At 42.3% G+C, this 22,802-nt stretch overlaps 1 protein-coding gene across 12 annotated transcripts in view; it reads right to left on the bottom strand.

The window, feature by feature from the left end:
• nbeaa (neurobeachin a) overlaps positions 1–13,680 on the bottom strand; it is a 117,388-nt gene extending 103,708 nt beyond the window's left edge. For all 12 annotated transcript variants that reach the window (XM_050040328.1, XM_050040330.1, XM_050040335.1 and 9 more), the window contains exon 1: positions 13,099–13,680. In XM_050040328.1, the coding sequence (XP_049896285.1) occupies positions 13,099–13,428 (330 nt within the window). In that variant the 5' untranslated portion in view covers positions 13,429–13,680. The remainder of the gene's footprint in view (positions 1–13,098) is intronic.
• Between the last annotated feature and the right edge of the window lie 9,122 nt (positions 13,681–22,802).

Here is a 22,802-nt window from a genome sequence, read left to right as displayed (position 1 = left end):
TGTAGCGAGAGCAAGGTGAGGGTCGAGGAAGGGAGGGGAGTGGTGTGGATGATGTGGTAGAGGAGGCGGGAGGGGTAATACAGTGAGTCACCACTGCCAGTCGTTGGCTGCAAACCCTCTTCCTCCACCTCCATCTACCAGCGTTTCGGAGTGTGAAAGTGCTGGCAGGAGAAGTGAGGCTGAACCTGGCATGGTGCTACGGGGCATCAATCCTGGTGTACAAGTACAGATAACTTCTAGGGACGAGTGAAATCAATGTATCACTTGATTATCTGCTTTGTGTCGCAGGACAAAAGTTCTATTTGTACAATACTACAATATAACTCAAATACCTGCAAACCCAGCTGTAGTTTGTGCTTGGTGCTAATTAGCAAATGTTAGCATGTTTACTGAGAGTTAGTACGCTAAACTGAGATGGTGAACGTGGTAAAGAATATACCTGATTAGCACTAGCATTGTGAGCATGCTGACATGCTGATGTTAGCTTTAGTTCAAAGCACCATTGTGCCTAAGCAGCCTCACAAAGCTACGAGCATGTAGACATGTTGATACTTGAACAGTGCAGCTTTCTTCCCGTGTATGATGCAGTTACATGCTTTACTGGATGCCACAGCACTGCATGCTCTCTAAGTTTAGGTGGATTTAGAGTTGTTCTCTAATATTTTTCCTACCTTATGACAGATAAATGGGTAGCGACTTGCAAACTTGTTTTCATGTCTCTAGTAAGGTCTCTCCCATCAGTAGGGTTGGGTATCAAATTCTGTAGTTTTCACTGTACCGCATGGATTACGTCAATACTACCATGTAACGATTTATGAAACCAATCGGTGCCAAATTGCCGTACCTGAAAGCGCATCGGAGAGAGTAAATCAGAGTATAGAGAGAAAGAAAGCAAGCGATACAACACTCCTGCAACTTGTTCAAGTCACAGTGAGTAAGGGCAATAGCGATGGTTACAGTTTTCAAAACCTGACGCTTGCTGCAGTATTTGTAACGCAGACTGTGACAGCCTTGACGTTGTAGGGACGGGTCTAGGAGGGGACAGGGAGGACAAGAGGGGTTTTGTTTTGTGTGGTGTCTAGATAAATATCAAAATGTTCTAAATAAATAATGTTAAACTTGCAGAGTTCATAGAAAAAACTGACTAACTTGCAAAAATAATGACTTTAATGCTGTAAAGTTTTAGTGACCTGACATTTGCCTGATGACGGTCTAGTCACCGAAACATCTCAGCATTAAAATAATTATTTTTGCAGCTTAGACAGCGTGCAGGACTTGCATTCTACTTGACCCTCTCCAACGCACCTGTTTGGAAACAGATGTGCGAGGTATTCCTTTGTTCAGAACTTGAGAGTTGAACTTACATTTTTGTTATTACAGAGGAAGTAAAGTACTAAAAAAAGATACCGTTAGGTAGGGTTGCACAATATAGTTGAAGGAGAGTATCAGCAGAAATTGACACTTTATTTTCTTTAATGCTTGTCTTTTGTGTTCAGGTCAGTGTTTGATTAGGTCAGTAAAAGAAAGTTGGCAATAATTACCTTTCATTTTCTAAATTCAACAAGCAATTTGTTGTATTTTAGCAGTATACTGCAGCAGAAAGGCAGAACTGAATACAATCTAATATCTATTAATTTATTCACAATATTCAACAATGTTATTACATATTGCATATCACATACTTTCCTCATACTGTGAAGCCCTACTGTTGTTTACCGGTACCGAATTCCAGGTACTGGTAATGGTTCACATGTGAATTGTTCCCAGCCCTACATGTCAGTCACTTTGGATTACCAGATGTACAAATGTGGCACAAGGTGCTTTAATTTTAGTGGTCGACACTACTGAATGACAGTCAGAGGTCTTACAGAGTGTTATTGTTGAATAAAGTCTCAGTACCCCACAGTAGATTAGGATACTGTTCTTATTTCCCTTGCTGACATGGACCAGAGCACACAGACCTAACTTTATTATGTGTGCTAACACCGATGCCGCTGCAGTGCTAGCCAGGCAGTATCACATCCACAAAAAACAGGGACACAATAAAGCAGAATATTGTGCCACTGTCTGGTCTATTTAACTAGTTTTCTTTGGAGTGTTCGAGACATTACAGAGGCCCGTCTCTTATCAAGCTGTGCTGTCTTATGAAAAATCCCCATCTGAAAGCTTAAAAATCCTTGTTTAACCCTCCCCTTCATCTACAGCTCTCTGTCATTACTGAAGTGGGTTTATTAGATGAATTCCTTTAGGGATCGTAGCTCTCATCTGCATTCACTAGTTCAAGTCTATTTCATGGAGGGAACATGCAGTCCTGATACATTGTTCACTCGGCGAAGAATACAGATGGAAGCAATAAGAAAGTAAAGTAGAAAATGTTTCGGTTTGATGGGGAGTGCAGATCTGCTAACCAGCGTAATGTGATGCTAAATGACTTGTTACAACTGATGCTGCTTTTCATGCTGCAGGGGATGTATAAACATGGCAGGAGGATGCTAAATGTCTAAGGTATAAAATAACATTTGGAGTAGTTCTGGAATACCAAAGTTACACACACACACACACACACACAAACACACACACACACAAAGTTTGCTATAATCAACCTTCGGCCACTGCAGTATGCAGCATGATGAATAGCTACACAGTTAGCTATACTTCACAGTAAAGCAGATGTGTGTGTGCGTGTGCGTGTGTGTGTGTGTGTGTGTGTGTGTGTGTGTGTGTGAGGAGCCAAGGGAGAAAGGCGAAGTAGGCCAGCATGAATATAAAATCACCCCTGCCAGGCAATGATGTGGGCTACAAGAAGGAAGGGAGCAGTGTGTGTGTGTGTGTATTTTCCTTTGTGTGTGTGTTGGTGTGTGTGTTGGTGTGTATGCGCATGCTGCCAGAGAAAATGTGCAGATAAAGGTGTAGGAGACTAAAGCAAGCAAGGGTTTGTGGGAGCACTCATTTATCAACTCTCTGGGATGTTGGGGGCACACACACTCCCCAGCGCACAAACACCAGGTAATTCAAACAAAGCATCTTGTTATAATGTGAAGATTAGTGTATTGTAGGAGCGCCAGACTGACACACACACACACACACACACACACACACACACACATACAGTGTACACAAATGCAAATGCACACATGGCAACGAAGCCATGTCTCAACAGCGTGTTTGATCCAAATGTGCTGTATGAAGATTCGATAGAAATGACACCCAAAACCCCCTCCCGACAATCTCACTCACACACACACACACACACACACACACTCATTTTAGGGAAAAAAAAACACAAAGAGCTAGACACAATAGCATAAACCAGCCAGACACAATGGCGACGAAATGAGGTGCATAGAGGAAGACAACAAACATAAATAAAACCACTAGCTTTCTATAGCTTTCATATGGATATTAGTGCAGATATGAATCATTTATTAGGCCTGTATCAAAAATACTTCAATAACCAATTTCAGTTTTAGTCATTTATTGAGTAAAAATGGCAATAACCAGCCGGTTACAGTTTCACAAATGCAAAGAGAGGCTTGTTTGTCTTTGGTCCATATTCATTATATAACGGGTACTTTGAGTGTTCACTGTTTAACAAAGTAAACACTTCCCACACAGACATCACTTTGGGCTCCAGTCACGTTCTCATTTTGGTTGGTAATACATCCTAGTGGGTTAATTATTAACAAGTCCCAATATGTTATTTCAAAGAACAATCTATTTATCCTCATTCACTTCAGATATATAAACCCAAGGGAAAACATTAGTATTACTAAGGTTCAGGTGAAAATGATCACTTGAAATATCCTTTTCCACCATTCATAGTTTCTTTAATCTACATTATTTATATATAATCTAATCAGTCCTCACCACCAAAAGTGTCATCTATCTATCTAGACTTCTCCTATTAAAAAATCAAAGTATTTATTGTGTAATTTCATGAAACAAAAAACAATGAGTATAATTATTACAATTTTAATGAAAAAAATAGCTAAGATTGATAAAAATAAAAATCCCTGCGACTGAAAATGAAAGCCATAAAGGGTGTGAACGTTTGAACAAAAGTGATTTAAATGTATAGCTATGCAGCTGCCGATGACCACACATTTTTCATGTGAAATCCATGTTTAATTCATAATATCCACTCTTGCAGCAGACCACTGCAATTTATTTACAACAGATTTCTGACGTCTGATGGAGGTTTCTGCGTCAGTGCAAACCGAATTGTAACAGCACTCGTGGAAAAGACCGTGTAACACTCCTTGCATGTCAAAGAGGTTAAAAAAATACAATGCAGTATATTTATATGACAAGTAAGAGCTTCAAAAAGCCATCGCAGCCACTGCGCTACTCAGCTCTATGATTCATTTCTGTCACCGTCCTCAGGAATGATAAATAAGGAAGAAACTTGAAAAATAAAAATAGTAAAAGAGTTTCTCTTGTCAGCTCTGCTGGTCTTACTCCTCGACTCCACACTTACAAAAGCATGGCTACAGTATGGCAGACATAACAGCAAATAGTCTCTCTCCAGGCTCTCTTAGCTTGGAATGTGTTAAAGACGAGTGGAAGGAGAAAGTGAGTGGAGAAAGGGAAGCAGAGAAGAATGGCACTGCAGACAGCTCCATTACCTCCTCACAATAGGGATCATCCACATTCATCCACCAGCCGCTTCACCCAACCAGGGATTCGGGGAGCAAGGGACAAGATTACACCGAGGGGTTACGGAGATGGATGTGCTTAGAGGAGATAAAGAATGGAGAGACAAAGGAAGCGACAGCGAAGTAACAAAAGGTGTCGTTAAGCAAGCATGGGACATTTTTTTCTGTGTTCCCCCCAATTCCCAGACGGCGCCCGTGCCACGGTGTCGTGGCTTATCCTCAGGAAAGAAAAAAAAATCCCAGCATCTGGAAATAGCAGCTAACTAAGGATGAGGATGAATTTAGAGAAGTGGAGTCGAATTGGAGTGCTGTAAGACGTGGATAGGTCTAACGGTTTAGCCTGGGTGCTTAACACCTCGTACTTTCACACACAAATCAGACTTATACACAAATGGTGTTGTGATTTAAGCCCAAAAAATTGTAATGAAACCAGGAAGAATCAGCATTACACCTTAAAAAGAGTCATCTGGCTCCGCAGCAGATCATTACAGAGAGCCTTGCTGGTAAGAGGATTTTGGAGCGACAGGGTTTAAGGGACATTTAAGGGACAACTTAACATTTAGATTTTTTTAATTGGTTATTTTTCATCCCTCAGATGTTTGTCACAGAGTGGGACTGCTTTCTAGATCCGTCCAGCATGCCTCAGAGCGTGGACGCTATAACTGCAGCCCTCGCTTTCACAGAGGGACGCTAACCATGCTAACAAGCCAGTCGAGGCTAATCCCACAGTGCGACAAGTGACTGATGGTGAAAAATGGCCAATTAAGACTCAAAATGCCAAGGTATCTCTAACAGGCTTTGTGCTTTGTGTAAAAAAGTGTGCGAGCACTCCCGTTTACTCGGGTCCACTGGGACTCCTACTGTATTTCACTCCTCTATCATGAGGAGCAAAGGAGAGGGGAGAGCAGTGATACACATAGCGTGATGAGGCTCCACAGGGGGGCCGGAACTCATCAGACCCCCACAGAACGCCATACAGCCGGACCTATGGTATATTCAAGAAGAGAAGAGCACCTGAAGGACAATCACAGGCTTTCCAATTTTCCCCTGTGAAACTTTCTGAATCCTTCTCATCATTTCTCTCCCTTTAGTTTACCATCTTTCTCCCTCTATCACGCTTTCCACAGTAAAGATGAGCATCCTTCCTTTGCAGGAGTCAGGACAACCCAGCTGTGTGATAGATACCAAAGTCATTCATGACCTTGCAGAGGAAGCCACACCCTCAGTCCTCCACCTCTTCGACAGCACCTATGTATGTATAAGTGTGTGTGTGTGTGTGTGTGTGTGTGTGAGAGGGAGGGAGAAACAGGTATGGAGTGTTTGTATTCATGCATTTAAAGAGGCAGCTCATACACAAAACCTTTCCACTTGTTATTTTATTCCTTGGGTCAGCACCAACACAGCTGTTACCGTTAGCTAACGCTGCTCACTGGCTGTAGCCCCCAGGCACAAACTGACTAAGCTTCCCGGCAGCATTACGGCAGCTAATCTTCCCCAAAAATAACCCCCAACAGCATCTCACAGGAGCCTGCTAAACACTTTGTGAAGACTACCAAAATGTGCATCCTCTTTTTTGAGATATTTTTTGTCTTGAAATTTCAGGGTTTCTCCAAACACTTCTCTTTGCTGCAGCGTTGGCCTGAGGCTACGGTTCCTTTCCCTTCATGAAGACAGGATACAACAGCACTGCTGCTGCACGGAAACTAAATCAGAATTCATTTAAAATATAACTACAGCGTATCACATTTATAGCAGAAACTATAAGTGGATTCATTGACTGACAAAAGAAAAAAGACAAAGAAAAGTCTTGAAAATCGGTTTATTGTTTCAATAGTTTTTCAAATGAAGATGCCAAGAAAATATCCATAGCTCCAGCTATTCACAAGCTTTTCTTTCTCTTATGTGACAGTGAATACCTTTGCGTTTTGGCATGTTGCTTGGATATTTGAAGCTGTCACATTAGGTTTTAGGAAACTGTGATGGACACTTGATTATTACAATTTTCTGCCACTTTTTAAACGATGAATCCAGACTATAGTTGGCAGCTTTATCAATAATGAAAGCAGCAGGTAGTTGCAGCCTAATAACAAAGTTTTCTGACTTTGTTTCGGCTTTTATGTGTTGTTTTCCACTTTAATGAAGATTACATAAAGAACTGTTAAAAGACAAAAATGAAATATTACTACAATAACACTAGTATGGTCAAATGAGACCACAGCTAAGCTCATTGGCAATCTAAACTGGCCTCTGCACTATTTTACGCTGTCTGCTACTGAATCAGAGCTCTGTGAAAATCAGTTGAGTCACTTTACAGCAGACGGCAACACTGCCTGGGACAAAAACCAGGAAGGAGGGCCCTGCAGCTCCAACACAGAGAGAACAAAGGCAAAAGGTCATAGAAGCACAAAACCCACTTAAATTGTGTTCATCAAATGCACAAAAAACAAATTATGATGACACAAGCAACGTCCTTTTACATAATGGCAGTTAGTTTGATAAACACTGCCGAGCTAGTGTGACATAGAGCCTGTCATCTTGACCATGGTCTCATTAATTGATGGCAACAAGACCAAATCATCTCATCTGACAATAACAGTGATGCTGTATAGCACATTTAATGATGTGCTAAAGAGTGCGACGATAATTGTCCCATAGCTGAAAACGCTTTGAAAGAACTTTATAAAACTGCTAATTTCAAGTAAACGTCTTTTGTATTCATGTAAAGGTCCATCAAAATTAATTTTCCACGCACGCTGGCAAGGCCACGCTTTATTTATTGCACTATTCAAGTCTATTAGTGGGATTTTTGTTATGAGAGTCACCTGCCATGGCTGTGCGAGCACACGGTGACGCATTGTTACTCCTCTGCATGGCCATGCAAGCAGATTACAGTGCTGCAGGGAAATAGTTAGCCTCTGCCCTGAGTGTGCAGCCACAGGGCAAACTCTGGAAAACAGTTCAACTGAGTTTTGCACTGGCGGTTCACGGCGCCTCGGGGCAAAATAACATGCCACATAATAAGGTTTGAAATTGGGTGACCTATTCCTTTAGAGATCTATGTGGTATAAATCAGCATGCCAGTGTCACTGCACTCCAGACAGAGAGTCAAGCAGTGTTTAACACGTTACAAAACACATACTGACCTCCTTTTTCCTTCTTTACTTCTCCTCATCCTCATTTTACTTTTTTGGTTTGGTTTTATATCCTTTAGAAAAGAGAATCATCAATGGGTTGCGACTGCATGTGTGCAAATGGTCGTGCCGCTGTGTGTCTGTGTTTGTCTGCATTTGTGTCTGAATGTCAACATAAGAACATCTGAGTGAGTGAATGTGTATTTTTTGGGTCTATGTGTGTGTGTGTGTGTATGTGTGTGTGTGTGTGTGTGTGTGTGTGTGTGTGTCAGACTCTGCGCGTTGTGCTGACTCTGACTCTGCTGGCTGTGGACTCGCGATCAGGTGACCTTGGTGATTGTGGAGTATGTGGACAAGAATAATGAGACGTTTGCTAACAGAGACTCAGTGGGACCCCTAAAGGGGCTCAGATGGGGATTGACACTGCCAGAAGTTATTGCATCCGAGCAGAAAGGAAGGTGAAAGAGAGAAAGAAAAGCCAAGAAACGGGCATGGAGATCAAGAGTGAGCCAGAGTGTGTCACCAATCTTTTTCCACGCCAGACAAACACTCCATTTTGATCCCAAAAAAAGCATTACAACGAGATAAAGCTGTCTATAAATAAGCACAGCTGGTGCCATACTTAGGCAAGACTGACAGTGCCGCCTGAAGATGCATTTGAAATATACCTCTGAATTCCTCAAATAAATATATGACGGTACAGTTCAGATGGATCACATGTCAACCCCTCTACCTTCTGTCAACAAACATTCCTCCTCACCTGACCTCCTCCTACAACCAGCATCACAACATGTCAGCGCAAATAACCACAGCCTGGGGTAGAAGTGGCTGACCATTAACTCCAAATATGAGGGTTCACTCCACAGAACTACCAGTGTAGGGAGCCAAAAAGAAAGGGCTGACCTCTAAAGGGATGACACAACCAGTAAAAGGGTCCATCACTAAAGTATCCTGTCTTGTAGAGTGCCATGTGTTAGAGTAGTCCCCAACCGTCTACGCCGATGACCCCAAACTCTCACACAATTTAGACAGTATAGTCCAAGTTTCATTTATCCAGTCATGTGCCCAGTACTTCCAAACATGCATCTTCTCTTAAACAGTAATATTTACAACACTTTGGCATAAATCTAAGATATCTAGACATATCGGGACAATATATTGCCCAATCCCATGTGTGCTAGAGCTGCAATGATTAGTCGACACATCAGTCAGTCGATCCACTGAAAAATAATCGCCAACTTTTTTGAAAATCGATTAATTGCTAAAAAAAATCTTTCCTGCAAAAAGTGGCCTCTCAAATATGGAGATTTCCGTCTTTTCACATTTTCACATCATATTAAACTGAATATTTTGGGGTTTTGGCCTAAAAAACAAGATTTGAAGGCATCACCTTGGACTTTAGGAAACTGGGATGACATTTTTAGACCGAACAACTAATCGATGAATCACGGAAATAATCGGCAGATTAATCAATAATGAAACTTAGCATTAGTTGCAGCCCTGCTTGTGACCCATCATCACCAGTCGAATATGGGTTATGACAAGGGTTGCAAAGGTAACAGGATGTTCAAGACACGATAACCTTCTTCTTTTTTTTTTTTTTTAGATATTTTTTGGGGCATTTTTAGCCTTTAATGGATAGGACAGACAAGTGTGAAAGGGGTAGAGAGAGAGGGAGTGACATGCAGCAAAGGGCCACTGGACTCGAACCCGGGCCGCTGCGGCAACAGCCTTGTACATGCGGCGCCTGCTCTACCACTAAGCCACCAATGCCCCAAGACACGATAACCTTCTAAGAAAAGATCACAGTTTCACAGCATCATGATATATAGGTACATTATTATCATTATTATTGTGAGATTTTCCATCCAGTTGCATTTTTTTCAATACCCTAAATAAGCAAATTTACACAGTTGTGATAATCGTCAACGCTCATATCCCGGTATACAGCTACAACCCTTGTTATGACCAACTTGACCAAGAGGAGGTTTCATTGCCCTGTTTCATCTGGCTAATTTCAAGGGGCCTAAAAACATCAAAATATTCAGCAATTTTCAAGTCAAAAAGCAAAAATTTGAGAGACATCTGAAGAAACATGTGTTCATCAGCTCCCCTGTCTCGTTGATCATCTTCTGACCCCACAGATTTATCACCTACTGTGCCCAAAAGGCCTCACATACACACTTCAATGTACAGACAGGTGACAAATTACAGGAAAAACCGACGAAATTAAAAGGGGAACATAACAAATGCAAAAGCTTCCATTGTGGACTTCCTGAATGATTTGATGAGTATGAAAATGGTGTGAATCATATGCTACAGTCGTCATAGCCACCAGAGCTCAACTGCACAGCTGAATACTCACGGGAGATTTTAGAGTGACACGTACAACATGCTTTCCACACAAAATCTGGGCATATTTTTGGAAACTTGGTGAGAAAATGGTGTCTATTCCTCTGGTAGAGATCTACTGACTTGGAGGTGTTATGGCTCATGGTGGTCCGTCACTTTAAACCACCAATCGTACATAAACCAAACTCATTCACTGATGATCCCACACTAATTCAGCTAAACTAGTGTGCACCCTTTTCAGATATTCAGTGCTGTTTGGTTTGTTGCTCCCGTTTAGTAGTAAGTCATGATAATATTCACTCATAATAGAAGATGGTGAGACAAACAGACAAAGAGAGAACGTGAGAGATAGAAACGCTGTGGCAGAGTACTGCGAGTCCGGAAGTGGAAAGCATCACCAGGTGGTCGAGCGTCTGGAGGCAGGCAGTCAAAGAGCAGTGTTGCCTTGACAACTGTGATGCCTTGATGATAATAGCTAAGCACCTCGCCACCAGCAGCCCACACACATAATGTAAGTGTTTCTATATGTGTGCGCTGCATGTACTGTATCTGCACATTTGCTTTATTCAAAAACACCATTATTACGCTGTTTGAAGCCACAGCGTGCCCTATGATACTGGCTGCATGTGCAGTACTGCTCTGTGCTTTGCCTCTGTATCAGCAGCAGTGCAGCCAGCATTCTGGTCCGAGTTGATTATTATTGTCTTCTCGCTCCTTTTCTTCGCTCTCTTTCCAGAGACAGTACAGTTCATCACTCGCCGAAAGGCCAGCACCACGCCGCACAGAAGAGGGAGCATATCTGATCCAGCCGACAAGCCATCTGTTCACCCAAGCCGCAGTGGGATCTGATCAATACAGCCACGGTGGACGGTGAATGTGGCTGCTGTGGTCTCCCACATTGACTGGAATAATGGATCAGCTTTTGGGTCACAGTGGACTCATTGTACCAGCAGCATGACCACTGAGGTTCCTGCCTACACACCTCTTTGTTTCAACTCTTTTAATTAAGGAGCTGGGCAACAGAATTCCCTAACAGGCTTAGCTATTGGCAGCCTCGCAACCACAACTGATTGTTCAATTCAGGATTTAGCAAGTAAAGCTCTGTATGGATAACACATAGTGCTTGAATTTGTCAGGGTGTTGGGCCTTTGTGTGTTAATGCATCGGACCAACATCCACAAAATAAAGTGTGTGCCTAAATGCAGGTATTTATGCAAAACGGGGTACATTTCAGCTGAACGCTCTGATGAGCTTTCACTGATCTGATGTGGACCAATCCAGAGTCCTTTCCTCTTCCGCTGCATCAGCTGGTGATTTCTGAGCACATAGCCACTGCAGCATCCTACCACCTCATCCTCCTCCACTCTCTCTCTTCTCCTCCCCCACCCTCCCTCAACCCCCTCTCCTCCTCCTCCTCCTCCTCTCCACCTGCTTTTAAATGCATGGCGCTGCCCTGCCAGGCCAGTCTATGCAGGCAGCATCTCTCCTCTCAGCCCCTCCAGAGTGAAGGAGGAGGCCGTGGAACAGGATGGATGGTTATCAGCCTGTGCAGCCAGGGGGGGGTTGTATGGGAAGGAGACAAGGTCGGAGTGAGCCAGCAAAGCCCCCCTGCTCCTCCGTGTAGTACCAATAATCGATTGGGAGATGAGAGGCGACCTGAATCCGGACGGCTCACCAGTCTGACTGAGAGAAAAATGGTTTAGCCCAGCTGTAGGCTGTCCTGCTCCAAGCATCCACAGAGTAAATAGGCCACTGGCTACATGAAAACCCCTGAAATAGTCAACCAGCAGAAAACACTGCACTGGAATCAGGTTATAAATTATGTCTACATTATTCTACTTCTTCCTCAAAAGAGAATGAATAATGATCAGAGCCCCCCTCTTCATGGCAGATATGTAATATCATGCAGTACACGCCATCGCCTGATGCATGGAGGAGGGAAAACAGCCTGGCAGCATCCAACACACACACGTCCTATATCCTCCTAACGCATTAGTCTCCCAGACCAACGTCTGCTGTACATTTTGCTCATCTGTTTCGTAACGGGAAACACCAGTCATGTCAAAAGCCCCAGCTGGATTAAATCCTCTCATGTGTGGGGTAGGCCCAGCATCGCTGATACAACCTCCGATGGAGGGGTAAAGATGGGAAAGGGGGGGTGGCAACGTATATCTGATCCATAAATAAAATGATCGCAGTTGGAAGCACAGCAATATAAAGCACTGACCGTTCCACAGCTACCTATACATCACTCCTTTGCGCACAGGATGCAGGGCCCTGCCTCCAACAATAGGCCTATGCATAATTTTGAGCCATTCTCATACACACACATATGTCGATGGATAGCATAATGCTAGTCGGCCTTTGTCCGTGCTGGATTGATTTGGGTTCAGTGCTCGACAGACGTGCATTCCTGCAGGATTTCGCTCTTTAGGAAAACCAAATAATTCCGTTTGGGTTTCGGTGTTGTGCGCAACATTGTCACCAGTCGCCGTTTGCTACAAGCTGCCTATGCATCACTTCAGGGTACATATCGGGGTCAGGAGAATAGCCTGCATACACTCACCCTCTCCACTACAGTTTGACTGCAAATGTGTTTGCCTCGGTGCACCGCAAACGGGTCATTTAGTCAACAATGGCTGGTGATTTGACTACCCTCCATGCCTTGGTGGGGTCACATGCTTCATTCAGCTCCTCTAGGCTTTACAATAATACAGCCTCAGCCTATTTATCCCTGCAACACAACAGCCCCATGTAGGCTCTGCTCCTTGTTATCTGCAGAAAAGCAAAACCCCACATCCATCCTCCGAGCAAACAAATGACATCATCCCCCGAAAGCCACACAACCATGGGAGTGAGGCATCGTAAATAAAACATAGCGGGCTAGGACACAGTGATTGTGCTGTGCTCTATGGCTGCCTTTCTGTGTTTTCTAACAGTTTGATGCTGTTTCCACTCACCAGGTTCAGCACCGTCTCCACGATGTCCCTGTTGCTAACCTCCCCGACCTGGATCAGGCCCACCAGCACGGCGAATTTCATCTGGATATTCCTGATCGGGACAGCGGGGTTGATCACCCCGGCCGGGAGGACCATAGAGCCGGCTGAAGACACCATCCTTTCCCCGGTGGCGCCGGAGCCAGCGCCCGCGGCGACCTGCTGCTGCTGCTGCGGCGGCGGCGGCGGCTGCTGCTGCACGGAGGAGCCCGGCGGAGGATGGGAGTCTCGGTCTGTGTCCGTGAGCGAAGAAGCAGAGCCCGGTGGTGCTGAAACCGGCTTCTCGCTCGACATTTCCCCTTGGAAACAGGGAGGAGAGGAGCGGTCGCCGCTGTCTCTCACACCTGCTCTACAAGCTCGAGCGTCTGCTGCTGCACAAAAACCATCCACTGCGCAGGAAAAACAAGGGAGAGCGGCGTTTGGGAAACCCTCTGAATTCACCCTATCCTCCTGAAAATGTGTAGGGATTCATAGGGCTGGGAAAAAAAGGGATGGAGGTTTGACAGAATGGTAGCCTACGCTTCTTTCTCTCCCCTCTCTCTGTCTCTCTCTCATTGGCAGGTTGCAGTCAGTGCGGTCGTCGAGGAGAGAACGCCATGTTGACGCCCCCTGTCTGCGGCAGCGCGCTCTAGCCACGCATGCGCACTCGGGAACTTTCTGGTAGGCTGCTGAAGCAGAATAACATGGAGCCATCCATGCATGGTTCATAGACTGTGTACAATCTATGGTTCATGCAGAGCACAGCACCACCTAAACAACTGTTTTTTGTTTTCTTTTTTTTTTTTATTGTTTTTATTAAGTGTGTTTTTAATATTTAATGTCTCTGGGAGGAGAGGAGCTAAATATAGAGGCTGCAAAAAGAGAGAGCAGCAACTAATACTGGTGGGCATATTGTGGGTGCAGTTCAGGGGCAATTCAGATTGAGTTCAAGCAGTTTAGGGAGTCTGGCTTCCAGACGGAGGCTGTTTATATATTCAGAAGCCATCCATCTGTCCCACTTATTGCTGTCCCTGGTTTAACTCTGGTACCTTTGTTTCCTCATTAAGCATCACAGCATTGCTCTCCTGACACTCATCTTGTCTTGTATCGCTTTCTCACCTCTCCTCCTCTTTTTCCAATGTCCTCACCTCTCTTCTCCTTTCCTGCAATTATTTGCACTTTTCGCACACACCTTCTTACCTCGCCACTTCTCCTCTTCTTCCTCCTCATCGTGCCCTCTGTTTTGCAAAGCATTATTTCAATTTCTTACGGGCCCTAATGCGGAATATATTACCATAAAACTGTGCTGTATGTCTTTTAATGGCATGGAAAAGGAGTTGCAGTCTTATTGCTTCTGTTTGCACAATTTGATTTGTTTCCTTCAGGCTGAAAACCAGCGGCACACATGCACATACAGTACATTGAAATATCTATGATTGCAATTAGCTTCAGTCCTGCATGCTCAACTGTGTCTGGATGGTTTCCTTTAAATCATTTTAATGTTCTCATCTGAGACTCTTTGACTCACAGGTCCACCCAGTCTTTCACATACACACATACTCACTCTCACACCCACAGTATCCCCTGGTGGTTGCATAGACCATGGCTACCGGTTCACTACCTGTATGTGTACATAAGCTTGTTTCACACTCCAGTGTGTTCCTCCAACAGGACACATCTGCTGGGTAGGATTCCCATTAGCAAAGCGACTATATCAGCGAGGCTGATTCCTCTGTCTGAGTGTGTCTTCATATAGGCAGTGACGCCAGTCTCTTTGATGTCTCGCTCCCTGTTTTTCTTGAGATGCTGACCGTTGACAGGGGCGACAAGGTGGGGGTAATGTCAGAGTGACATATTCTGGCTATGTGCGTGTGTTTCACATTTGGCACACGTGAACGTCCACACGTGAGATCATTCGAGGATCTTACAGATGAGCAGAGGCCATCTCTCATTGCGGGCAGGCAGTCATTTTCCTCTCTGTTCTGTTGTACCTTTGTAGAGATGTGTGGAGGTAGTGCCAGTGTCTTGTGTGGGCTGATGATCAGAGTGCTGGAGCTTCAGAGGGGACTGGGACTCAGTAAGGATCAGGCAGAGAGAGAGCAGCGGAGGTGACATTTGTCAGAGAGGGTTTGATCAGTGCCTACTGGAGAAAATGCAGTTTGTTTCTCTGCAATTTTTCTTCCGCATAATGGTTGCGGTTAGATTTGGTTTGACAAGTGCCTACCATCAGCTGTTATCGTTTAAATGACTGATAATTCAGCCAAGGCCTGGATGAAAATGACATCACAGTTGTTAGGAGTTAAAAATAAAAGTATAAAAGTCCAAAGGTTTGAATTTAAGATGGTATGACTCCGCTTCAAAATCTCTGGCTCTGCTATTAGGAACAATAGGAAAGCAGAGTTGTTGATGACCTCAGACAGTGATAGGAACACAGGTAATAACTTCCTGTTTTCACAGACGGATGTGAGTCATCATTAAGACGGCTGTGTGTGGGTGTGCGTCCACATGCGCTCCTGCGTGTCTGTCCGTATTTGTGTGTGTGTGTGTGAGAGAGAGCGTGATAGAGATGAGAGACGGAAAGAAAATGATTACAGAGCTGGCACAGCACAGCAACTTGCTGTCTCTTTACATGCAATACGTCAATTAAGCAATTTCATATTATTTCAGTGCACAGATCAAATTTTACAGAGAAGAAACATTTGATTAAGACACTAATGAGCTGACTTAGATTGAATAAAAGTCTCTTCTGTCATTAACTGTCAGTTTCTGAGTGATTTTGCTGTTTATCATTGTTTTTCAAACAAGGACAGCAGTGCAGACACAACAGCCCCGTGGCTGCCATATTATTATGATGATCCTAAACAAAATTATAATTTATATATCACTTCTTTTAGGGCTTATATTCAGTCCTCAAAAAAAAAAAAAAATCTCCCATTGAAAATTTTCTTGACATTACTTAAAGGTCCAGTGTTTAGGATTTAGGGGGATATATTGGTAGAATATAATATAATAAGTATATTTTCTTAGTGTATAAATACCTAAAGATAAAAATCTATGTGTTTTAGTGACCTTAGAATGAGCTGTTTATATCTACATAGGTAGCGGGTCCTGGTCCACGGAGATCACCATGTTGCACTGCCATGTTTCTACATCAGCCCACAACGGACAAACTATTCACTGGCTCTAGTTAGGGCTATTCACACTTTCACGTCGACCACCATAGTTGGCAGCCCCTCCACAATGAGAGTGTCAGAAAAAAGCACTGATTTGTAACGTGAAACTGTTTTAATCTGTGGTTTTGTGGTGACAGACTCATTCCCCCAAGATGCACCACAGAGCGCCACAGGAAGCAATTTCTGCCTGTGGCCATACACCTGTACAACTCCACACTCAAAAGTGTCAGCCGCTCTGACTCAACAGACTGGCATCTGGACTGTTTTCACCTTCTGAATTTATAATTCATAATTATCTATTGGGTGAATATTCAACTGTGCAATATTTTTCAATATATGACTTTATCATGCACATAACTGTACATATTTCTTATGTTTACTTATTCTATTCTTGTTTATTCTATTGATGCATATATTGTAGTTAAATTAAACAATATATATTATTTTTTTTAAATATTTTTATATCTTAAATAATAGTGTTAAAAACTATAGTATAATGCACATTCTGTTTTTTTAATGTACTTTTTCATTTCTATCTCTATTTTTATTTTATTGCTTTATATTTACATACTTCTATTTCACACTCTTATTCTTACTTCATATATTAATCTCTATTCCTTACATCGAAGCTACTGTAACCAATCACAATTTCCCCTCGGGGATCAATAAAGTATTTTGGATTCTGATTCTAATTTTAACGGTTTAAATCACCAGATTTGTTTATTGTGGTAGAAACCTTATGAACATCTTAGCTACCTGAGCAAGCAGCCCAAATGCGACGAGCCAAATGGTATCGGAAAGAATACTTATTTGTAACATGAAACTGCTTTATTCTGTGTTTTTACTGGTTTTAATCACCTGGTACGCTGGTTTTTCTGAGAGGAAGAGACCTCTGTGGATAATCCAGCTCCTGGTAAAAACCTCCTGAACAATGAACACAGAAGGAATTCGAACTGGGGGACGTTTCATCTTATTGCAATCTGCAGTCCTCACCACTAGATGCCACTAAATCTTACACACTGGACCTTCAAAGCAAAGCAGAATAAACCAGTTTACTGTGAGGAAATCAAGAAAACTACTTTTTCGAAGCATTATTTGCATTTAACACAGGTGTAAAAATCTCTCCCCACTCACTTATTTGCTTAAAATGAGACTCGGTAATAGACTAAAAGACTTTAAGTCCACACTCTGAGGGCATTAGACACAATTTTCTGATTGGCTCCTTTACTTAGATCCTCTGCAATCTTGGGACTAAATACTTTCAACAAGCAGGTCATATTCCCTCTCGCCTTCACTCTGTTACTCTAACACTGGTGGAATTGCACAGGACAATCCTCAAAGTACCCCACAAAGTAGCTTATTAATGTTTTAAAGATTAAAAAGGAGTGCCTATGTATCATTCTGAAAGAAAGAGCACATGCGGAAAAAAAATGTTATCCTGATAAAATCTCATAACCTCAATATTGGTCATTGTCATGTTTTAAGGATTACACACTCCTTATGGGCTAAGAAGATTAGACCATCTTTGCTCTTATGAATCCCTTTCAAAACCCCCTCTGGATGAACCCAGACGTGTGCAGTGATGAAGGTTTAAACAAGCCTCTTTTGTCTTAGTCACAGGAAAATTGCCATTTTGGAGATAAAGGATGGACAGGAACAAAATGTTCCAATAGAAAATGTATTTGAAACATACTCTGATGTGTCACAGTTCTTTATTTTCATTATCCAAATGGCGAGAGACATCGGTTTGTAGTAACACTCCCTTTGGTCTGGCAGGCTGTCACCAGGGATGAAGGAGGCGGTTCTTTGACAGGGGTCATGATCTGGGATCAAGGACTCTGCTCTTTGACTGTGCTGGAACACAGCGCTCCTGAACTGTGGTAGCGGCCATGAATAACCCAGCTGAGATGAAACAGGGTATTCAGTTTGATGGAAAAGCTTACGTACAGTATGTGGCCCTGATGGCTATCGGGTTTGCAAGGCCATCTCGGAAAATGTGTACACCAGAGAGAACAGTGAGCAGTGTACAAACACATCTGCTTGTTAGCAGCATCTGAAATTTTGTTGTCAGTATACGTGACAATGATCGAGTATGGCTCAATCTCTCCAGCCCCATGGACCCTCAACCCCCTGGTGAGTCAATTATTATGAAGCCAAGCATTGTTTAAACCCTCAGAACTTTATTAAAAATTCTCCTCCAGATCTCAAGATTTCCAAAGATATCAAATCTGTCAAGTTGCATTACTGCATAACCAGATGCACAACACAACCAGAATTTACTATGTGATGGTCTTAAAATCAAAGCGTAGTACGTTTAGACGTTTCACTCAGCGCATAAGCGATACAGCCTCAGAAGCTGTGAGATAAGAATGTGCTCTATGTTTGAAGCTATGTATAAGAGAAATTATTGAATGAGCTCACATCCAATTAGGAACCTGCAGACAGACACAGTTAGCAGCTAGCTGGTGAACATAGCGGAGCATTTAACGGCTAAAGAGCCAGATTTTTCCCTCAGGAGTCAGTAGAGACGGAGCTAAAAGACAGTCAATATTGGGCTTTATTTATCAGGTGTCTAGAGACGCAACTCCAAATAAATGATCCTGCTGTTCTGTAACTTCTAAATGTGTATATAAGGAACTGTTTTTTGACGGGTTTGTCTTGTGAATTTAAAAGGTGGTAATATGTCAGTGTGTTCACAGCTTGTTTCCACTGCCCTAAAACTGCTAAAAACAATCAGCTATTACAGGTTTAAATTTAACATAAAAGTGTAAAGCTGAGGCAGTCTTAAAATGGCATGAACAGAATTAAAGGCCACTTTACAATAAACAGGAGTAACACTAAATGTTTTGTCAGTGCAGTATCACCAGCTGTACATGTCGGGCTGGCTCCATCTGTCTCACATATCAAAATAGTATTGGTTTGGTAAAACATTTAAGATATGTAGCACATTGTGTGTTTTGTTTACATGATGTTTTAATTATGTGTACAAAATAAAATCATGCTAATTTTAATAACATACCAAAATTTCACTAAATCATCCTTAAAAACCTTCATCTTAAAATACCCCCGAGTTGCCACTGCCAGCCTACAAGCGATCACTAACTGGAAACATGACACATTCTACACTAGCCCCAGTTTGTGCCCCTCATATATTACCACTACGGTACATGTGAGTCAAAGCAACCCATCCGCCAGACCAGGGGTTGGCAACCTTTACAATCAAAAGAGCCATTTTTGGCCTAAATAAATAAATAAATCTGTGTGGAGCCACAAAACATATTTGAGCCTTATAATGTAAGTAACACAGCCTAGTAAATCTTAATTCGCCCATCAACGAAATTTATGGGAAAAGGTGCCAGGCAATACAATAGGAAAATTAAAATGTAAAGAAAGAAACAAACAAACATTTTCCATATTATCTTTTGTCAAAGCCACAGGGTTGTCATGGCGGCGCACACAGTCGCAGCAGCCCGTGAGGGAGTCAAAGCGAAAGACTTTTCTGTGAGTGTTGACCATCCCAGAATATGCCAATTGTCATTTTTTCTGAAAATGGTCACTGCTGATGTGTGATGTGTGAGCATCATACTGGACTTTTAGTTTGTGATTTATTGTATAGTTACGGTTTTGTTGTATTTTATTGATGTCTATTCTAGGGTATTAGTATTTATTAATTTAGTGTTGGAACGACCCCCTGCAAACACTATTTCGTTTTACCTGTATGACTGTTGTATGGTTGGTGAGATGATTTGATTTGATTTGATTTGATTTGACCTGACTTGACTTGACTTGACTTGATTTGACTTGACTTGACTTGAAAGGGAGCCACTACCTGAAAGCCAAATGCAGCTCTAGAGCCTAGTTGCCTATCCCTGCACCAGACTAAGGGGGTGATAATATATGAAAATATTTTAACTTTTCAGCGTCTACACGCGTCTAAAAAGAAGCGTCTACAAAAACGTGTGTCTTAAAAGACGCCGGAAAAACGCCTGTCTAAAAATACGCTTGAACGCCGGTCAGACACGCTGTATCATAGGAAAACAATGCTTTTACTGGCGTTGCGTTTCTAGTGTTTCATCTTGGTGTGATCGCTCCCTAAATGTTGTCATTGTACATTTCTGCAAACCACGAATATGTTAAAAAATGAAAAAATTTTAAGATATTTTTTAGGGCATTTTGCCTTTAATGGACAGGACAGGTAAGTGTGAGGGGGAGAGAGAGAGAGGGGGGGTGACATGCAGCAAAGGGCCACAGGCTGGATTCGAGCCCGGGCCGCTGCGGCAACAGCCTTGTACATGGGGCGCCTGCTCTACCACTAAGCCACCGACGCCCCCGAATATGTTAAATTTGTATGTTTCATAAGTACGGGATATGTTGAAACTTTACATTTCTTTGCATTTCAGTTTTCATGGTTAGGTCAGACACAAAAATGTTTAATGAATGTTAGGAAAACATCATGTTTTGGTTTAAAATACCATCAAACTTCAATTAACAGCCCATTCACTTTTACTAGCCCAGTGTGGCTACACATTTTGACAAATAAACGCCTGTCTCAATTAGACGCCTGGTCTGGTTTATTCTTCAGATGTATAAAAAGCGGGGTGCTGGCTACCTCAAATTATGTGCCCTTTCCTCGATTACCCTATGAGTTACTCATATTCCTTCAGTCCATGAGGATCCTCAGATCAAATGAATCAAAGGGTTTTTTCATAAATCCAAGTTGTGAGTATTGTTTTAACAGGATGAAGTTGTGTTGTGTCAGTATGCCAGGTGCCAAAATCCTCAAGTACCATGGCTTACTCTCTCTAGCTAGATCAAATGAATGATTCATAACTGATATATTATCTTAAGTCTAATTTTAAAACAAATAATATTCATACTGGTTTACATAAACAATTTGACTGTATTTCCTGATCTTTGCTGAACAGTTTTGTGTGAAAGGAATTAAAGGCCTGTCATTTAGACACCTGTCCAAAATATAGGCCCGTTGATTTCAGTGATATAAGCAAATAATAGCAGGGGCTACTAATTGAAGTTTTACTGTACCCAGTTTTGTCGCCACAAACATGGCTGAAAATGTCCCGACCTGTTCCTGTAAAATTAAATACTGCTCCTGTTGCTTGTTTGTCTCAAACCGCAGTCTCCAGCTGTCTTGGCAGACGTCTTATAAGTCTCACATCATCCACTCCTGATGAGAACCTCAGCTCATATACATGTAGTCAGAGCTATGCCACTTACAAAATGTTGGTATGAAACATAGAAATGTAACATATCTGTGGTTGGCAGAAAGCTACAATGCCAACGTTTTATATTGGCGACTGGGCTGCTCACAGCGCTAAGCATCCAATTTTCTCAAAAATAATTACCTGGCAATCTCTGAAAAACACTGAAGGTCATTTAACATGACTTAACGATGTTTTGAAGATATTTTTAGGATCCTTAAACACTCTTGTTAACATCTGAATGAAAACATAATCGGCTCGCTGGATGATAAGAAAAATTTCAAACCTGTGTCTTTAATTGCACCTCTCTTTTTAAATGTGAACAAAGATGGTAGTTAGGAATGACATATATGCGTGGTCAATTTGTACAGCTTGAACCAAAATTAAACCTTTTTTGGGAAACGAGAAAGGAATTATGTCTTTCCTGGCTATGTGAATCCAATTTATTTTTTTCGTGCGAGAGACTGAATAGTTTTTCATCCAGGGGTTACAGGAGTCTGAGGATTCTTAAAATACCTTCAGAAAAGCAGTAAGTGTTAAAAAACGACCTTCTGGGTTTTGCAAAGAAAGCTGGGTATTATTTTTTTTGAAAATCGGTTGCTTAGCTCTGTGACTCAAATAATAGTGATACATGAGAGGGACAAACTTAATGAGCTAAAGTGTTTTCAGGTGAGGCACGGGGGCCAACGAGCCTGAGAGAGGGTTCCAGTTTTGTTACAATGTGCGATAGACCTTTCTTGTGGCATATTGACTTGTCAAAAAAAAAGATGTAACACGAGCCATGGCTGAATTTCTATTAGCTATTCTTGTTCCAGGGTCCTCGTATTGTGCTCGCTGGATTACTGATGTGGTTCACCTAAAAGGAGTGGAGCCATCACTGATGTTATTAGTTGCACTTGTGCTTTTAGTGCCACAAATCTGCCCTTTCTGCTGTGAGAAAGGGCTCCATCAAGTGCTGGAACGAATCAGTTATGTTACGCACTGCAGCAAAGCAATTACTTATGCAGTACAGTACATGCTCACCTGTTCAGTGGCTTTTTCGTCCTTGTGTTTTCAGTAGATCTCCAACCAAAACATTATGCCCTTGTCCACATTGCATTACGCTAACCCTGAATCTTGATTCAAATGTCCAGCTGTTTTGGCTCAGAAGATTTCCATACTGGTGTATATAAAAAGTGGCAATGCTTCCAAACCTATAGGGCTTGAAATGACCTCACAGGGTTGCACTATACTTCTCATTTACACCACCAAGAACACTGAACTCCACGACTTGACACATCTATAATGCATTCCTCAT

Source organism: Epinephelus moara, chromosome 3, assembly GCF_006386435.1.
Source record: "Epinephelus moara isolate mb chromosome 3, YSFRI_EMoa_1.0, whole genome shotgun sequence".
Taxonomy (NCBI): domain Eukaryota; kingdom Metazoa; phylum Chordata; class Actinopteri; order Perciformes; family Serranidae; genus Epinephelus; species Epinephelus moara.
This window is presented reverse-complemented; position numbering and strand designations above follow the sequence as displayed.